Raw genomic sequence first — 19,936 nt, forward strand, 5'->3', positions numbered from 1 at the left:
AAATTAAATGAAAAATTGGTCCCAAAAAAACCCAACAACAAACAAACATGAAAAACAAGTAAGAATTCTTATTTATTTTTGTTTTTTTGCCATTTTATTTAAAACATATATTCATAAATTTGGATTTACGAGATAGAAAAGCCTGAAAAATATGGTGTAAAAGTGTTGATGCATGTCCATGTTGACGTTGTGTCAATCAGTATAAAAATAATGTAATTCTGTGTTTAAATAGTTCAGTTTAGACTTCCTCTATGTGAAAAGTAACTTGAGATTTGGCGCAATATGAATAAAATTGAATTGCTTATTATTTGTCTCGCCCTCTCTTCCTGCTCTGCAACCCTGCTTGCAAAGCTAAAACGTGTCCTTTACACACAAATCTTGGTCAAACATTAATAGCTCCCACGTTTGAAATAGCTGGGTGTAAACAAACTACCGCGGTATAAAAAGGCTCTCTTAGAAATAAATGTAATAAAAGTCGCTGTTCCCGCGCAGCAGCAGCGGCTGACTTATCACCTCGGTGTGAAAAAAAAAAAAACAGCATCAAAGTTAAAGCAGAGTTAAATAGCGCTCTCACCTTGTTGTCGAGTGTGGCGATTTCCTGTTGGTTGGCGGTGGAGAGGAGGAAGCTGCTCATCTGGCCCTTCAAGGGGTCTTCAACCTCCACGTCGATGTCGTAGCAGGCCGTCTTCTTCTGGTCGTTGGGGTCCACGCTGAAAACGATGAGATTAATGCATCATAACTTAGAAAAAACAAGTTATTCAAAAAGTGCAAAGTAAGACAAGCTTAAGGAAATCATTATAAGGAACCTGGAAGGAGATCTTTTAATCTCCTGCTTGGCTGCAAGATTACTGAATCCAATCCAATGATTCCTCATTAAATCTGCTCTCTCTCTTTCTTTCTTTCTTTCTTTCTTTTTAGTATACAGTGAATAATAACAGTCTTGAATGCTGATTAGTTTGAGACACAAACTCACAAAATAGTATATTTTAGTTTCACTTCTCTGCTAACCTGATGTGCCAGATGGTTTGTTACACTGAAGCATCTGAGGAGGAAAATGTCCTTGGAAACTGACTGGAAAAGGGCGGATAGGTGATTGGATGAACCATCTGTCTATCAGCGACTCATTTTTTTTGCCGTCGTCACACCTTAACCACGCCTGTAGCTGCCAGGAGTTCCTCATAGGGACGCTGATTGGTCTGAATCACTCTTGGGTCATAACTTGAAGCCCGATAAGATGGATTCTGATGTGATCTCTTGATATTATGAATCCAGCTGCTTCGCTCGATAAAGTGACTCACTAGGTCGACTGAGCTCTATTTGTTTTAATTTCTATTTCTAGTATTAATGAAGAAGTCTAAAGAAAGAATAAATGATACTCTTGAGATGAGATTGAGGAAATAAAGTTAAAAAATATAAACTTTTATCACTTTTTGACTGTTTTCTCCAAGTGCAGGGACGTACGGTAAAATATGCTCTTCTAAAAACACATCAAACTTGTGCAAAATGTGCTCAGGAATCTACCTTATAACGTGGTTGATGACGATGGGGTCGGGGGGCAAGAGGAGGTTGGTGAGACGCTGAGGGATCTCAGAAAACTTCAGCCGAGGGCAGTCGAAAATCTGCAGAGGGTGGGGTGAGAAAACAGGCTTTAAAATTCAGGTTAAAAATGATGTCTAAAGCTTTTTAACATCCAGACAGAGTTTTTTTTAAGTGCTTAAAATATATAATTCAAAAAATGTAGAGTGGGAGAACAAATTAGCTTCCTTTATTTAAGGTTTAAAAGCCACCGGTTGATTCAGTGACACTCTGTATATGAGCTCTTGTCAAGTGGAATTTGCAGCGGTCATTACAGCATAGAGGACGATATCTCTACAGCTCATAAAAAGCTCCCGCACCTGTTGGAAGTACTTGTCACAGTTGATGTACTCCTTGTCATGGGAGTCCTGCAGCTTGTTGGTCTTGACGTACTGCCAGAGGGCCTGAATGATGCAGGAGCGAGTCTGAGTGTGAATGCCAAGCAGGCGCGCCAGGCGAGGGTCCAGCTTAAACTGGGGAGGCTGTGGAGGAGATATAATCGCATTACAACAATTTTCTTTTTATACAACCGCCCACCTCAGAGCCTTTACATCAGCCCCATCACATCTGACATCCTTATCGCATTTCCCCGGCTTTGGAAACGGATATCAGGTTTTCGAAATGGAGCCTTAAATGCACTGTAATGGTGCTGTAAGACGAGTGGTTATCAGTGACGTGAGGCCTGCAAGATGTCACTACAAGGGCTGATTTCATGGCACGAGGGGTGGGAGGGGAGAGGGGGTTGTTGTAACCGAAGAGGGAAGTCTATTTCTGGCTGTTGTGATTACGAGACACCACATGGCGTGGCGTCCTCACCTGGTAGTCCAGCATCAGCAGCAGAGTACAGCGCACGCTCACGTCTCCCGGCCTCTTCACCTGGAAGCCGTCCGTCTCCTGGGTGGTGGCGGTGCGGTGCCACTGAAACACCAACAAGCAGATAGAGTTACCTCCGCCAAACTCAGCTGCTTTACTGACATACATAACATGCATTTCACACCAGTTTATTCCTGCTTTTAAAAGGAACTCCAGACTGTCTGCAGCTGCTTTAGTGAGAGGTTAAATATCTGCAAACTAGCCTCACACACGGTCATGCTCGGAAACCAAGATAGGGAAAGGCTGACCATGTGGCCCGGGCAGCTGAATGTTATCACATTTAAGGATCACACAATCAGAGCAGAGACTTGGAACGAAACAACAGAAAAACTAAATATCAGCCAGCCCAAATAAAAGGCCTGGCGTACGATTCTGTGTTTACATATGTGTATATATCGAAAGCTCCCCGGCTGCTTGAAAATGTTATTTACATCTCCTTTTTTATCTTAACTGCTCAGAAAATGAAAAGCACTTTAAATGCCATCTTCAGCGCGGTGGATTGTGGTAACTTGGCACGCATGTACAGAGTCATTTTTTCCTTCAACTAATGGATGACTCAGAACAGATTAAGTACTGATTGTACCTCAAGGTAGAGGAAAAAATTATTTTGATGGAAAATCATTCAAAGCGAAGCACCTGGGTGCCCCGCTAAAATACCCTCTTAAAAGGAGGAACCTTGAGATGTCATGATTTTCACTCTGAAACTCCTAAAGTGCTTTTTTTTTTTCTTTTTTAAAGTCAATATATTTTGTGGAGGATAAAAAGCAAAGGGCAGCTAATGGTTCATTTTAATAAGTAAGCACTTGTTTTCTCGAGCACCTTCACACCCACACGTTAAAATAACCATGTCATGTTGAAAAAAACCTCCTTTTGTTGTTATAATGAATCATTTTATTTAAAAAAAAAAGGGTTGAGGGCAGTCCTCTCTGAGTCCGTTTCATTTTGTATTTATCGGGGGTGACTTAACCAAGCGCCATAAAATAAAACATTTTCCGTCGGCGTCCTTCCTGTGCTCGACGAGGCCTTCACTGACTCTGACTTACGAAACTGAACAATCTGATTTGTGCGGCGTACAAAAGCTCTTTATTACTAATAGATGCGATCCCAAATGAAAGCAACGACCTACAAAGTGACCGACAGGAAAGCTGTTAAAAAATGTGAACGCTGGTCCAAATCGTCTGCTAAAAGATAAAAAAAATGAACAGAGATGTAGCGGCGCTGCAGTTCTGACACATTGTTTTGCTCTGACTCACCGGATTTGTATGATGAAACAATCACTATAGAAGCCTTTTTCATAAAAGACCTTTTGATATGTCACAGTAGTAAAAGCACGGTGTGTAAATAATAAAATGAATAATGGCTGCATACCATTTAGATGTTTCGGTTTCAGGGTCACATTACAGACCTTAATGCTCAATTCTGAGTTTTTTTAGTCAGATCTAATGTGTTTGTGTTGATGATATACACACATTGAACACTGCTGAGGTCCTAAATTGCCACACATGAGCAGATTTAACAACAATACTTTCATTTGTGCGTCAGCGAAGTCAAAAACATGCAGGAAAAAAAGGCTGAATTTGGCTTGAATAGAGACTTCTTCCATAAATGTCCAACAAATTTAGTCACTGTTCTTGCTCTCTTTCCATGTTTATTCTTACCAGGGCTGTGAGGTGGCAAAGCTGAATGATGATGACAAGCAAAATGACCGTAGTGACAGCAGTCGCTCGGCCACAAATTGGGTATGAATCAGATCTAGCGCCCATGCAGATCTGATGTGGAAAAATCTGATCTGAGTCACCCGGAGGCCGAAAAGAATCAGATTTGAGCCACATCAGCATGTAATGAGAACATGAGCACTGTCATGGCTTACTGGGACAACTTGAAACAGCAACAGAGCCATGTTTAAATAGAATTAGCTCCACTTGTGATTGTCCTACTTATGACAAAGTCAAAATGTCTCCTGTGGAAAATAAAGGTCTATTGTTGTGACATTTTCACAGCAAACATTTTGACTTGTAAGAAGCAGGGAAATCACAGGTGAAGATAATTATGTTAACAATGCATCAGTGGCATTAAAACACCTACACACCTACTAGTCCGCCCACACAAGAGTTGCCACTTAGACATGCTTGATTAGACCTTTTCGACGCCTCATTCGTTTCGTGCAGAGCTCAGTGTGACCGAGCGTCGGGGTTTAAAATCATGAGCCAGTCTGAGAGAGGAGTTATTGGATTGACCTCTCATTCAGAAAACTGTTTATATGCTTCTGTGACTACAATAGCCGTTCTCCACACAGAAGCAAGCCACAACATTTTTAGAGGCGCCTCCAAACTTTGCAAGGTTGAGTATTTGATAGTCAAAGAACGTATGTAGGGTTGGGTTTTCTTTAAAGTTGTGAACAGTAATATTTTACCTTCACGGTCAGAGTCACTTGAATTGCAAATCTACATTGATGGAGCAAAAATGTGTTACTGAATCGATACCAGTATCTAGCAATGGTTGCATGTTTGTTAGTTGCAGCCAGAGCATACCACGATTGCACCATCGATGACATCTGAAGGTGTTTTTTATTCATAACCAAACACGTATCATCATGAAAAGTGCTAAAATATCGGAAATTATTCTGTAAGATCAGGTTAGAAGTGTTTTGAAGGTGGGTTGGGTCATTTTTAACCCTTACATGCTGTTTGTTTTAACATTGGAGAGCTGTAAAAACACTGTATACACATTTCTTCTAGGTGGACTTTTCCTAATGTGACCCTGAATATACAAAAATGGAAATGAAATTAAATATGCAAATGTACAAGTTTCATCATATTCTATAAAATGTTCTCCTGGACCATTAAAAAGTGATTGTAAAAGTCATTTTTTTCTATAAGATTAATCAAACATTGATGGTGAATGGTGAATTTATGAAGATGAATTGGTGCAGACACTAGTTAGAAATGTAAAGGGTTAAGTGCACCTCATTCAGCTTGGAACTGACCTCAACCAGGTGGTTGTCAGGACCGTACAGGTCTTTGTCCAGCTCGATCACCAGGCTCTTAAAAAACGATGAGAACTTCTTCTTCTGCTTCCCCGGCTGCGAAACAGAAAGACAAAGGTGTTCGGTTAATGTCCAAAATCAGACACAGAGACACATTGACACACATGAACGACACGTAAGTAAGAGCATAAATGGAAACACTTGTCGCCATGTCTTTGGTTATAGCAACATTACTCATCAAAAACCCACAAGAGGCTGACTAAGATTTTAAAAAAAGTGAGACAGTAGACATTCTCAGGGTCCACTTCCTCCAAGCTCGACCAGAAATATTTGTGGTTTGTGAAACCTAAATACTTCCTACCACTGTGAAATGAAGGCCTTGCCCCGGGCTGCTGAGAACAGTCCAAGTTTTTTTTTAAGCAAAACGCCACAAAAACAAATAAAAAAGATTATTCTGCTGTTTTTCATGCTGCATCTACAGTCTCCCTCCCTCCCTGAACACTCCTTCAAAACATCGACGATTAATTTACAGTTCAAAAGTAGCTGATAGTTTTGTGTCCGAAGACGTTTCAGCGCTTCATTACAGAGTCTGACTGCAGGCCAGAACCGGAGCAGCTCAAAGAGATCAAAGAGCAGCACACTTTCATACTAAATGGGAAGATTATGATCTCAGTTATTTTTTTAGAGGACAAGCTGCAATTTAACTCGCACCAAATCCATTCGCCAGAGATGACATAATAATACACTCTGCGGACGATCAATATAACAGAAATGGGTGTTAAAAGTTCAGTTTCCATTTGACTGTTTAACACAGTTTTTAAAGCACTGAAAAGAAAACATGTTCGTTGTGTATTTTAGATAAGAGTCAGTGACAAATAAGGGTTGGCAAGATGAGCAATTCACAAATATGTTAAAAAAATGTTTTAAAAGCAGCATCAGGTTTGTTGTTCTTTTTGTATTTTTGTTGGTTTTATGTCATTTGAAATGACATTTACACCATTTATTTTAACCAAAAGTAAGACTGAATGCTCCTGAAAATGTCAAATGGTGTAACCACAAAAGAATGATACATATTAAATATTTCATCCACCTAAAGTGTATTTAAGTGGACTAGTTGATATGGTGTTTTATTGACAATTTACTGTTTTTAAGCAAGTTGAATTATTTGGTACAAAGTTTTTATGGTTACACCACTTAGACATTTTTGCCATAATCCTCAAATATTTTCTCTCAAAATGGATTAAAAGCAGAAATTTGATGCTGGGTCCACAAAAAAAGAATGTGTGCAAGTTATTTATATGTTTATTTTCACATTTTAACCCATTTAAATTTGACTAAACCACATGGACACAAACAAACATCATTGACCCATAAATAAAACTCACATCGTCCAGCAACTTCCCCTCTACTCGCAGCTCCCATGATGCAATGCTACCATCTGAGTCATCGGCGTCAGGTCTGGCAGGGTTGAAGGTGTTTGATATGTAAAGTCTCAGTTTACGCTTTTGCTGCTGACACAAGGGCACAAGAAACACCACAGTTTAAAGGGACATTTCACCAATAAAAAGAAAAGAAAAGTGGAGTGGAGCGTCAAGCTGCATGTGCCCCGTCGAATCTGAGCTGATGAATCCAAAATAACAGCAGATTAAAGAAGGAAATAGACTTTTTCTTATGTTTGAAGATGAGATGAAACAGAAACTAAGCTGCCAGGTGACAAATAAACTCCTTAGTTGTTGTTGTTGTCACTTCTGCTGAGGAAAAAATACAGCAAACACCATTTTTCTCCTTCTAGAAAAACGGATAAAACTGCATTTTGGACTCACACTCGGAGATCAAGAGGGCACACACAAGCTTTTCCTGAGCCATGGCTTCATCTTCTTACCTTCATCGGTCTCTTCAGTGCCTCCTGGATGTCCACACGTTTACGCATGATGGTCTGGTCCAGTTTGCGCTCGAACGCCAGCAGATCCATGTAGGCCTGAGACTCAGGGACCAGCTCACGGATCTGCTCAAAAGGGAAACACAACGATCTAACGTCAGATTTCCTTCACAGATACCAACCTGATCTGAATATTACTAAAGGGATTAAAACAGATTAGATGTCTGTAGGAGGGGAGAGGGTGGGGGGGGGTTCACTGTCCTGTTTCAAGGATATTTAGCAACTTTAACGTCTCGATTACTTGAATTAAGCAGCTTTACAGTTAGAAAATATCATCTTATTCCAACTCAGGACTCCAGGCTACACCATTCAATCAAATATTCAATATTCTGCATATCTTCTGCATCATTTTGGACATCTTCTCCCAAATTTGAGCCATATTTTTGTATCTTTGGAAATTTGCAGTTACTTACAAATAAAATTCTGGTGTTTTTTTTGGGCAAAATGTCGACTGATCCACTGATGGATAGTGAGGTTTTAAGGGATTAAACATGGAAGAACTCCTGCTGCTTCAATCTAACCAGAGAAACTTTAAAAAAACAATGCACCATTTAATCAAATATTCAATATTCTGCACATCTTCTGCATCATTTTGGACATTTTCTCCCAAATTTGAGCCATATTTTGCATCTTAAACTTACAACATCTGCTAGAACTTAAAGTTTAAAGGCAAAAATGAACATCTGGTGTTTTTTTAAAGCAAAACATCTGACTAGTTTATAAGGGTCAGACATGGAAGAACGGCTTCTTTCAATCTAACCAGAGAAACTTTAAAAAAACAATGCACCATTTAATCAAATATTCAATACTCTGCACATCTTCTGCATGATTTTGGACATTTTCTCCCAAATCTGAGCCATATTTTGTCTTTAACTTGCTACTTCTGCTAGAATGTAAAGTTCAAGGGTAAAAATAAACTTTTGGTGGATTTTTAGAGCAAAACATCTGACTGTTTTTTAGGGGCTAGACATGGAAGAACTCCTGCTGCTTTCAATCTAACCGGAAAAACCAAAAAACAAACAAACATCTTTTCTTTTGAAACATTAAAAAAACAATCTTGTGGCTATTCTGGAGCGTTCAACAGTATCACACAATCTGCCTCGGGAGATGGAGCCGTCACTGACTTGTAAAATGCTTAAATTTCCATTTTTACGGAGAGCTTTAAGGACTCCTGTCAAGGTCCCGACTGTGACATCTTGACTTTGAGTTCACGTTCTCTTAAAAGCCAATCATCACATAAAAAATTACATCTGATTGCCTCTTAAAAAATATAGATTAACTGTGAATAATTTCTGTTCTACTCATTTTACTCTAACGGAGATGACAGAAAAGCTGCCGCCCCATTCTGTCATTATTACTTTAGGTCCACACCATACTGGGGACACTGGAAGAGGAAGAGGAGGGGAGGGGAGGTACATTTTTTTTAAAAAGAATAAAAAAGAGATGCAGACTGTGCAGCCAACCAGCCTGCACGGAGACATTACCATACCGATGAAAGTCCTCCAAGCATCAAGGGCTTCTGCTTACTAAACTACACACACACACACACACACACACACACACACACACACACACACACACACACACACACACACACACACACACACACACACACACACACCCATACACACACATATCCTTACAGTCAGCTCCTTCTCTCCCTCTCTCTTTCATGTTTCTTTCTAAATGGCTGCCTTCATTGTTCCCCCTCTCATTCCTTCTCTATCTTTATCTCATTGCTTTTTCTTTTTTTTTTTTTTTCACTGGGCCGAGGTGCCGAGCAGATGGAGGAGTGTGGCAGACATTCCCTGTCCCTGACTCATTATTGTGGAGAGTGGCGCCCCGGCCGTGCCTTACTGCTATCTCCCTGTCTGTGTTGTGTCAGGAGGGGAGGATAAGACCATGAACCCAGACTGCTCACAGTCTCCAAAGATCTCTCCACCAGCACCGGTCTCGAGTGTGTGTAGAGAAAGCTCCCTCTGTTACTGTGTGCGCTTGGCCACGACATGGCGGCGAGAGAGAGGGGTGGGTGGGGTGTGGTGGTGGGGGGTGATGGCGTGGCGCGGGGCCGAAAAACTGAGACCACGGGATGAAAAATCGCAACCTCAGTAGGCAAAGACTCACCTGTGGGTAACGTGGTGATTCTGCCGCCTCTTTCGGCTCTACTTGTGGTTGCGTCTCAGCACATATCCTGCTGACTATTCCAATTTAAATCAATGAACCGCCGTCCAAATAACAGAATGAAACCCCTAAAAAAACCCTCCTGATCGCTCCCCCCTTTCCTTCATCCCTTCATCCCTCTCTCTCTCTCTTTCCCATTCCCCTTCTCATTTGAGAAATAACACAACATCATAATCTGGCCCTCTGCGCCTTCCAAGAAACCCCTGAGATCAAAAACCAGGACTAAGATTTTTTTCTGGTCATCACATAAAAAGGTAACAACTAACACACACACACACACACACACACACATACTTACACACACACACTTAAAATACAGAGAAACAAAAGGTAAAAATATGCAGCCTCACCCTTTGCGGAAGAATCTTGTCTGCCATTTTCCTTCTCTTAGCACTAGAGAGAGGGAGAGAAAGACAGAGAGAAAGAGGAAAAAGAGAGCATGTTACTATGGTGACTGATAGCGTAGCACCCAGACCATCTGCTAAAATGCTGGGCCATATCCAGCACCCCAGCGTCCCAGCTGTGTGTGTGTGTGTGTGTGAGTGAGAGTGTGTGTGTGTGTGTGTGTGTGCAGGCGTTTGTGTGTTCTCTGAAATGCAGCGGTCCACCTGGAGAGCGAGAGCCTCTAACAGCCAAAAAAGTGTCACATCACACATTTCTTGCATGACACGCACACGCACACACACACACGCACACACGCACACACGCACACACGCACACACACACACACACACACAAACACACACTCTGCACAATCACTGGGGCTGTTGCAGCAGGGGTTCGGTTGGTGACAGGATGTGCGTTCAAGAGCTTTTAGGAATGTAGAGTCTTCATGATTTTCACCAAGGAGACTGTTTGCATGTGTGTGTGTGTGTGTGTGTGTGTGTGTGTGTGTGTGCGTGTGTGCGTGTGTGTGTGTGTGTGTATATATGTGTGTAGATTTTTTCATTCACAAATTCCAGGCATTTCCTGCTGTGTGATACTTACCAGGGAGGTAATGAGGACCAAAAAAAAACAAAAAAAAACTCAGTCTGTGCCAAGTTGGTGCCTTTGTCAGAACTTTCTCGCTGGTTCACGCTGATTTTTAATATGCAACACTCAAGCGTCTAAATGTCATGTAAAAAATATTAAAAAAACACACATCTGTGGACACCTGTGATATGTGGAGAAGCCGTGAAAATTCATGCAAGTGTTCTGCTGTCGGTGCCCGCCGCCTAAAAGCACCTAAATGTCACCACACTGCAAAATGGACAATTTAAAGGAAGACGTAACCTTGTTCTTCTGATTTAAGATAAATAATCTGGTCTTTTGTGTCTTATAACCTGCAAAAAACTGAAAAGGTATAAAGAAGCAGCAGGATTCAAGGATTTTAAGATTATTCTCTTGTCCTGTTTTTAAGATGTTATTGCCTACATGAATCTGAATTAAAAGACAATATAACTTCCAGCAGCTTTATTTTAAATGATCTTATTCTTTTAACTTCCTTTTCCTCGCCGTAATCATTCCTCCTGTTCATGCCGGCTTGTTAAAAGATCCTTGAAATGTGCTTTCATTGCAAGTGATGCCAAAAAATCCACACAGAAAATGCAAAAAAATGCATTTAAAAGTGAATCTGAAGCTTAATATGAGGCTTCAGCAGTCTGAGTTAGTCATATCAAGTAGATATCTGACACATTTACAGTCTTTTTAAGCATCAAATTCCCTCTTTTGTGTTTCCCTGTTGAGCTGTGGTGGAAGTATAGTAACAAAAGAGGGACTTTGGTACTAAAAACACTGTAATGTTGAAATATTTCTACTTGATTTGACTCATTTGGACGATCAAAGCTTCATATTAGCTTCAGATCAACTTTTAAATACATTTTTTTGCACAGAAAGAAGGAAGACATCACTTCCATTGTCAGTGCATTATGAAGAGATCTTCTAATGGTCAGTATGAACAGGAGGAATGATTACAGCAAGAAAAAAAAAGGTTTCACTGTTTATTTGGGCTGCTGACTGTTGTTTTAAGGCATATTTGACAAATTGTGAATCTTTCCTTTTAAGGCTGTTTTACTAATTAAAAACAATAGAAAATAGAAACTGTGGGCAACTGCTAGTTTGACTGTGTCCACCAATAAAATCTGCATACCAGCAACTCTAAAGCTCACTAACTAACATTTTATATCATGTTTCAATCTTTCATATAACTCTTATAAAGCAAATAAAAGGTCAAACTATTCCTTTAATGATTAGTTACAGCCTCATACTGCACTGTAACTTTTTATTCTCCTGTTTTTATCTGTTGTATTTTATTTTAGCTTCCTTTTATTACCAATTTAATGCTTTTAATCCTATTTAAATGTCTTTTTATGTTGCTTTTATATCCTGTCTTGATGCATTTTTATATTTTATGTAAAGCACTTTGAAATGCCTCGTTGATGAAATGTGCTACACTAATGAATTTGCCTTGTGTTTGATACTTAAGCAAAGCAATATGAATAAAAAATACATGTAATATTATATACAAATATCAATATATACCGTGATTAAGTTTATATTGTCTGTAACCTGTGTGGGAAGTAGGTTGACCATGAGAATATAACACAATAGTCAGGCTGTTTTCTGCTAATGAAATGAATTAAATACCTTAAAAATCAAGGTGCTTTCTAATTCAACACAACAATGCCATCAATTACTTAAAACAGCAAATTATAGTTCAAGGGCCACATGGAGGGCCGAGTTTGAACTCAAGGGCCAGATTAGTAAAAGCACTGCATAATAACCTACAAATATAATATATATATATATTGTATAAACCACCTATTTACTTAAGAAAAATGAGCAATTTCGACAATATTGTTTCTTTTTTTCCGATTATTTTGCACAAAAGCTCCTGATTGACAACATTTTGCACAATGATCAATATATTAATGGTTTAAATATGACAACCATATATCCTGGTCTCTGAAGCAGCAGGAAAATGTGTTATTACTTTCCTGCAATTTTAATACTTTGCAAAGTTATCCAGTGGGCCAGATTGGACCGCTTTGCAGCCTGGTTCTGGCCCGTGGACCGTATGTTTGACACCCCTGTATTACAGGAGTAGATACCGCAGTATAGATGGAATAAAAGGAGTTTTTCCTACATCATATCCTCTATTGGTGTGTATATCTTGTGTTTTTTTTCTTGTTTGTCTTATTGGAGTTTTTTTTTTTTTTTGCAGTGTAGAGAAATATCCTGTCACAGAGCACTGCGCCGGTCTGTGAAGCAGTGTGTTACATCAGCATGCTAAATACTGAGACAAGCCTGCTGCAGAAAGATCCGGGGCTGCATTGCAAAGGAAAAAAACACAAAAAAAACATCTGCCATTTTACAATCTCTTGATATTGGGAGTCTACTTTATTATTTCATCTGCTCTATAGCTGCAATAATAATAATAACAATGATAATAAAAAACTGTTCCCATCATGCCATGCTCCAGTCCAAAGCATGCACCACTCCCTACATTAGGTGTCATCTAACCCGTATAGGAGGCTCTATAAATATAAAGTCTAGTTTTTGGCCATGACATCTCATTCAGGGAGTGCTGGGGCTCAGGTGGAGAAAAAAAAAAAAAAGGCCAGAGTCATCATCATCAAACGTAAGGGAGAAAAAAAACGGACATGCAGCAGAATAAACTCCTACTTTGATCCGAGCGTGGGATCTGATTGGGGCTCTCTCAAGTCCATCTGCCTCGCCGGCATCTCATTGGCTCCGGGGAATCCGACTGGCTTCCTAAGAATCGGTGAGGGGATTCGAAGGTTGTCCGATTAGAGTTGTGGCGAGACACACACTCAGTGGCAAGAAAGAACGATGTCAGAGGTGTAGGAGGAGTGTATAAGGGGGGAGGGGGGGGGGGGGGGGGTGCGGTGGTGGTGGGGGAGGTAACACCTGGTGGGTTTTTTGGTATGTCTGGATGTGTGTTATAAGAGTTCAAGGGTCTGTTAGTAGGTGCAAACTCTAAAACTAAGACAAGGGCAGGCACTGGGATGGGGGGCGTGTTTTACTGTGTCCATGCACGCACAAAAAAAGTGCAGCGGTAGGAAGAGAAGGAGGAAGAAGAGGAGGAGGAGGAGGAGGAGGCGTCCTGCTCGTCTTTGAGGGACACGCTCATTCAACAAAAAAAAGTTTCTCGGTGAACCAAAACAATCATGCTTCACACACACAGACAGACAACACACACTGATAATGGACACACTGTGAACTGTGTGTGTGGATCACAGAGCAGCACGAGGAAGACAAGCAAGTGTGTGTGAGATAGAGAGATAGATTCACTCTTTAAAAAAAATTCAGCTCTGAAATCTGGAAACATGCAAACTACTTGCACATATTGGCCTAAATCTCAAACATTTCTGAGCTTTTCCTCTGCTAAAATAAAACTAGCCGAGCACCAAAAAACCTGCTTCATTCCTGCACAAACCTTTTAATGTTCCTAAGCAACCGGAACTGTCCGAGGTAACTGTGTGTGTGTGGTTTTTTAGGTGAGACTTCAAGGACAAAGACTAGAATTACTTGCAATAAAAAAGTCCATAAAAGAAGTTAAAAAAAAGGTCCTCAAGAGACATTTCAAGTAAAAAAAACAACAACTTCAGTCTCAGTGTAGACCAAAATATTTGAGGAGATGGATTAAGAACAAATGAGGACACAATTTCAGCTGGAAATGGTGTTTTAGCTGATGTTCAGATGTTAAATATCTCTCTGTGGGTGTGATTAGCACACTTTAATATCACTACTGTGTGTGCTTACAGGTGCAACAGAACTTCATACTTCTGTGCAGAAAAGGTCAGTAAAACTATTTGATTTAGCTCGTCAGCACCAAAATATGAAAGAATATCCAAGAAAAACTGGTGCTGCAGGTTTTAACATGAAGAATTTGGTGAATTATGACTTTAAATCAACCGACTGAGGCGGTGAAGTCAGTGACAGCTCGGTAAGTTTGCACCATTTTTACACTGTTTGATTATACGGCTTCAACCATCAATCACAACGTTACACTGTGCTGTGTGTTTGTTGCTTCAAAACCAGATTTCTCAAACATAAACACATAAAATAACCCCCAAAAAAACCCAAAATATAAAAGTTTTTCTGCAACTCTAGAAGCGTCATTCTTCATGATACCGCAGCACAAGTTGGTCGAACACAACAATCCTTAAAAGTTGTAGTTCAAAAATAAAAAACAATCCAAATTTTAAGGCTGCATGGAAATATTGTGAAAAGCTACTTCAGCAACTGGTTATTATTTTTCATTATTACTCCATCTACTGATTATTTTTTCTATTTCTTTTTTTATAATATGAGAAAAAAAGTCCTTTCCAGTTTCCTTGTGCCCAAATTCCAACCGACAGTCCAAAACCAAAAGTACTGAGTGGTAAATCCTTGAAGACTAACAAAGCCAGCAAATATTCACATTTAAAAAAACCTGTAAGTATTTTCTGTTCCCATTCATGAAAAAGCTTTAACTATAAATGACATTCCTTGCATGGCAACATAACTGTGCAGATAGAAAAGCATCAATAAGCATCTGAAATGTACATTTTAATGATGTTAATGTGTTATTTTTTAAATATATTTTGTCTTTTGTGACTTTTACTAAACACATTTTTAGCATTTTTGTGGCACATTTGAACTCAATCAATGCACTTTAGGCTCTAGTTGGGCAACATGTAAAAGCTTTAAAATATATATATATGTAGTTCCTTACATAGCAACATAACTGTGCAGATAGAAAAGCATCACTAAGCATCTGAAATGTAAAATTCATGTTATTTTGAGCATTTTTGTGGCACATTTGAACTCAATCAATGCACTTTTCTTACAAGCAGAAAGAAGAAATGAAACTTTTGATTCATAAATGATAAAAAAAAGAAAGAATTCAGCCTCAATCGGTTTAAACAACCTCCTATTAGTGCTGCTGCAGCGTATCTTGGTCAGGTCTGACCAGCAGCAGCAGCAGCAGACTTTAAATATCTTTTCTGCGTGTAACTGACATAACTATTAACTTATCTTCACTTTGTTACTTTTACTACTATTTTTAGCATTTGACATTATCTCATAATTAACGCTCGTGGCCGCAGTGGTCGTCACGCTCTAATACACCGCCTCCAGAGCTTCAAAGACACGGCTGCAACTCTCTCTACGTTAAATACTACACAGAGATACTCGTGCCACTTTATGCAAAAAACAAAAAAAACAAAAAGAGGGATAAAGCCCTATTTTTAGCTGTAAGGTCTCAATGACACTGCAAACACAGGTGGCCCGCCCACAGCTGGCAGCCGGTGGGGTCCGAGCGGGATGGAGTTGGAGGATGGAGGAGAGGACGAGGGAAGAGGAAGAGGAGGAGGAGGAGGAGGGGAAATCAACTTGTTTGCCAGAGGACGCTCACTCTCACAAAGAAAGAAAGAGACACACACACAGACACCTGGATGGATGGGTCACCCTGGACCACATCGATCAGACTCTCCACGAGCTCAGCCAGCTTACTCTCGGGGGGGGGGTCGGCCCCCCCCGACGCAGGACAACATTTCCCCCTGACCTGTTCGACAAGCCTCGCTTAATTGTAAGTGGATCAATCGCGCTGCAGATACCGAGAGAATGAAACGGAGAGAGACAGAGGTCCACTGAGTGCGCGTATCGATCTTCTTTCTAATGACCACACCTGCCACACACTCGTCTCCTCATTGACATCCATCTACTGTCTGTGTGTATGTGTGGAAGTGTGTGTGTGTGTGTGTGTATATGTGTGTGTGTGTGTGCCTGGGATACTGATGTTAGGATCTTTTGTACAAGCCGAACAGCTGACAATAGAAAACGTAACAGAACGCCGAAGAACATACGAGAGGCTGAACGTCTGCAGACAGCTTGAGTGGACGCCACATGAATATGAAAAGGTGCACGCCAGACTACCACACAAAAAAAACACATAAAGGAGGAACAGAGAGAGAAAACATTCAGTCGTGTCAGTGATTCGGATGCACAGAGCAGCAGTGAGCAAGACCAAAAAAAACAAAAGGTTGCAAGTGGGAATGGAGGCAAGCTTCTTTTTTAACTAACACACTAGAAACAAAAAGTAGAAATGAAAGCCGAACAGAAACACACACACACACACACACACACACACACACACACTCACACACACACACACACACACACACACACAGGTAACGGTTTCACTTCATCGAGGTGCGACTCTGAAGATCAGTTTCTAGAGAGATCACAGTCTGTCTACTCTCACTGTCTGGATTTATAGAGCTACGATTTTATAAAGAATGACTCTCTTTTCTTATTAATACATGATTATTTAGTCTATTTAATGTCAATAAATAAGGAAAAATGCTCCTCACAGCTTCTAGAAGCTAAAGGCGGCGTCTTTAAATAGTCTAAAACCAAATTATATCAAATTTATAATTATAAAAACAAAGAATCTAGAAATCTGAGGAGCTTAAACTAGATGTATTTATTATTTAACGTCATCATTTTGCTTGTTTTTTTTAATGTAATAAAGCCGATAACGTAATAACTTATTGCCAATAAAAATAATAAGTTATTACGTTATAGGCTAGGTAAAAAAATTATATACAATCAAGTTAAATAAAAACAGAGAGAGAGTGTAATTAAGCAAATATTTGAAAGAGACAACAATAAAACTAAGTGCAATGGAAGTGTGAGATTATATCTAATAAATAAAGCTTAAATAAAGTGATATTAGTATATTATTACATTATCGGCTCCAGTTATTACATTTATAAATTTACCTTAAAATGACCTAGCCAATAATGTAATGTAATGTATCGGCTTTATTACGTCTAAAATGGGCAAAATTATTACATTATCAGCTGCTACAGTGACGTTAATGAACGGCAATGTTAGTCGACCACTTTAATCCTTACTAAAATATATAAATATCTACTGGATTAACATGAAAGTTTGCACAAATATTCACGTCCCCTTTTAGATTGGATTGAAATAACTAATAACCATCATACGCTCAAAGTTTGGTCTAATAACAAGTGAAACTAAAGACGCTCTCATCGGCTGCAGCTGTGCTTTTGTGCATGTTAACACGCTAAATTAAGATGTTGAATACCTTTAACATGATCTATCTGTTTCTAACACCTACTTAAAGGAATATAAATATCTTTTTTTTTGCTCCCAATCTCAGAAAAAACTAAACTAAATAAGATAAACTTCTCAAATTTGTTGTGTTTTCTTTTGTCTTGACACAAGCAGCCATACGGATAAAAACACCTCATTAGAAAAAAGTCTAAAAATAGTAAAATCATGAGTTAAATTAGGCTCAAGAGTCAAAAATCAAACTGCTTTGAAGGTTTTTGCTGCTTTTGGGGCGATACCAAAAAATATTGCTTGTCCACGACTCCTGATAATTACTAATAATCCTTATTTGGTTCTGATCGGCGCCAATATGAGCGAAATTAGCAATTTAAATCAAGTTAGATTGGAAGTATAACCACAGCCATAGCAGTCAACATAGATCTCAACCATCCCACACAAAGAGAAGCCAGATGCGGATCATGCAAGTGTTCATGTCGACGCTGGAGGAAGAGAAACCGGATTCGTTGGAGAACTCACTTTCTGGCCCGGTTCTGGACGGACTGCTGCTGCTGCTGTTGCTGCTGCTGCTGCTGGACCTGCTGGGAGGGGGCAGGCCTCTTACGACTGGGCTCCATCACCGGTGACGGCAGGCCGGGCCGCACCGCCGGGCTCCCTCCGTACGGTGGGCCGGGGGGGCCCATGGGAGCTCCCTGGTGGGGCATCCTCGCTCCAGACGGCATGCCAGGACGCTGGAGAGAGGAAGGTCACATAGATGTAAGAAAAGAAGAAGAAAAAAATCTCCTGCTGTGTTGTCTGATTAATTATAATCACAAATTGCTGTTTCTAAAAATGTAACAAAGGAAATTAGATGAAACATGAACTTTTATGCATTTTCCTTCTGCAGCTTTTAAAAATCGAGAAGCAAAAGCTGCAGAAATCAGCTTCAGATAAATCAACACTGCTGGAAGTTTAATTCTGGCGTTACAAACAGGAAGATTTTCTCTGCCAACAGGAAGTGACAAATTAACACTTAAGATCAAAATAACTACTGTCTACCTTTGGAAACCTTCCAGCAATCAAACAGCAGCCCCGAGCCGAGCTGCTTTGTGCAAATTTAATGAAGTCGATTTACATGATTTCTGTTGTTGTCGTTTTTTTTCTATTATAACTTTTTCTATTTGGAGCCACAAACATGAAAGAAAGAGTTTAGTGAGGCTTTTAAAGAGAGTAGTGAAATAAAGCTTTCTGCCTCCACGATTGACTTATCCTACGATTATCAGCATCATCGTGTCTATATATGGACTTATCGTATGATGCATGGACATGACCTTTGACCTCAGCATTGCCACACTTCACATTAGCTGCTTAGAGGCTATTCATGTCACATTGGCTAAGTGAGTAGTGTCCTCCGTTCCTCACTGTGCTCGTCCTGAGTGGAGACGGCAGAAGAGTTAAAGGTAAATAACTCTGTCCTCAACCATAATGGCAGTCTGTGTAGCGCCCCCCTCTCCAATCCCCCCCTTTACATTATTATACTATTATATTATCATTATATCAGTGGTATAAAATGATCTTCAAATGACAATAATATCGTTTATCGCGATTATTTCTGAGACAATATATCGTCCAATAAAAGGAGTCATTATGACAGGTTTACAGCTGCAACAGTTAAATGTTGCTTATATAATCAAATAATGACATTTTTCTGCACTATAAGTATGTTTTACATTGTGTTAGTGATACTTTTACTTAAAGATGTGATTATTTCTTTCACCACTGCACAATTATTTCCAAAAAGTGCAGCTAGTATGCGTCTTTTCATTCATTTTTACTTTAGTTTTGTCTTTTTTAATCTATCTTAACCTAGTTTTTTTTTACTCTAACTTTGAATAAACTTTATTCTTATTTATCTTATTGTCTCTAATTTATTTCACTTTATTTTATTTTATTTTTTTTACCTTTCTTCTTTTCTCTTGCATGCATTGGTCTCAATTTTTGTTTTTTCTTTGTTATTTTTTCTTTGTTTTTACTCTTTTTCTTTATGTTGTCCTCTGGCTACACTATCAGCTTGTCAAACAACTTGTGAAGCAATTTGAACTACATGAACCTGTATGAAAGGTGCTATATAAGTAATGTTTGACTGATTGATTGATTGAGAATATGTTCAGATCTTTAGATGGTTGACATTATAGAGCAAATAGACATATTGAGTGTGTCATTTAGGCAACTTTTCAGCTCTTAAAGTGTCACTAAAATAAAATAAAGTCATTTTCGGTGCACAAAAAGCAGCAATCAGCTTTATTCTGTCTTTAATC

At 39.4% G+C, this 19,936-nt stretch overlaps 1 protein-coding gene across 4 annotated transcripts in view; it reads right to left on the reverse strand.

Annotated features, from left to right (window-relative positions):
* smarcd3b (SWI/SNF related, matrix associated, actin dependent regulator of chromatin, subfamily d, member 3b) overlaps positions 1-19,936 on the reverse strand; it is a 34,860-nt gene that overhangs the window by 4,627 nt on the left and 10,297 nt on the right. The window contains exons 2-10 of one of the 4 annotated variants that reach the window (XM_062441458.1): positions 18,159-18,370; positions 9,905-9,947; positions 7,317-7,439; positions 6,820-6,942; positions 5,414-5,530; positions 2,392-2,493; positions 1,896-2,057; positions 1,522-1,619; positions 575-710 (exon numbers count right to left, since the gene is read on the reverse strand). In XM_062441458.1, coding sequence (XP_062297442.1) covers positions 575-710; positions 1,522-1,619; positions 1,896-2,057; positions 2,392-2,493; positions 5,414-5,530; positions 6,820-6,942; positions 7,317-7,439; positions 9,905-9,947; positions 18,159-18,370 — 1,116 coding nt within the window. Of the gene's footprint in view, positions 1-574; positions 711-1,521; positions 1,620-1,895; positions 2,058-2,391; positions 2,494-5,413; positions 5,531-6,819; positions 6,946-7,316; positions 7,440-9,904; positions 9,948-18,158; positions 18,371-19,936 lie in introns of all 4 variants that reach the window. The other 3 variants (XM_062441457.1, XM_062441460.1, XM_062441459.1) reach the window with 3 other exon arrangements.

This window comes from Scomber scombrus, chromosome 20 (assembly GCF_963691925.1).
Source record: "Scomber scombrus chromosome 20, fScoSco1.1, whole genome shotgun sequence".
NCBI lineage: Eukaryota > Metazoa > Chordata > Actinopteri > Scombriformes > Scombridae > Scomber > Scomber scombrus.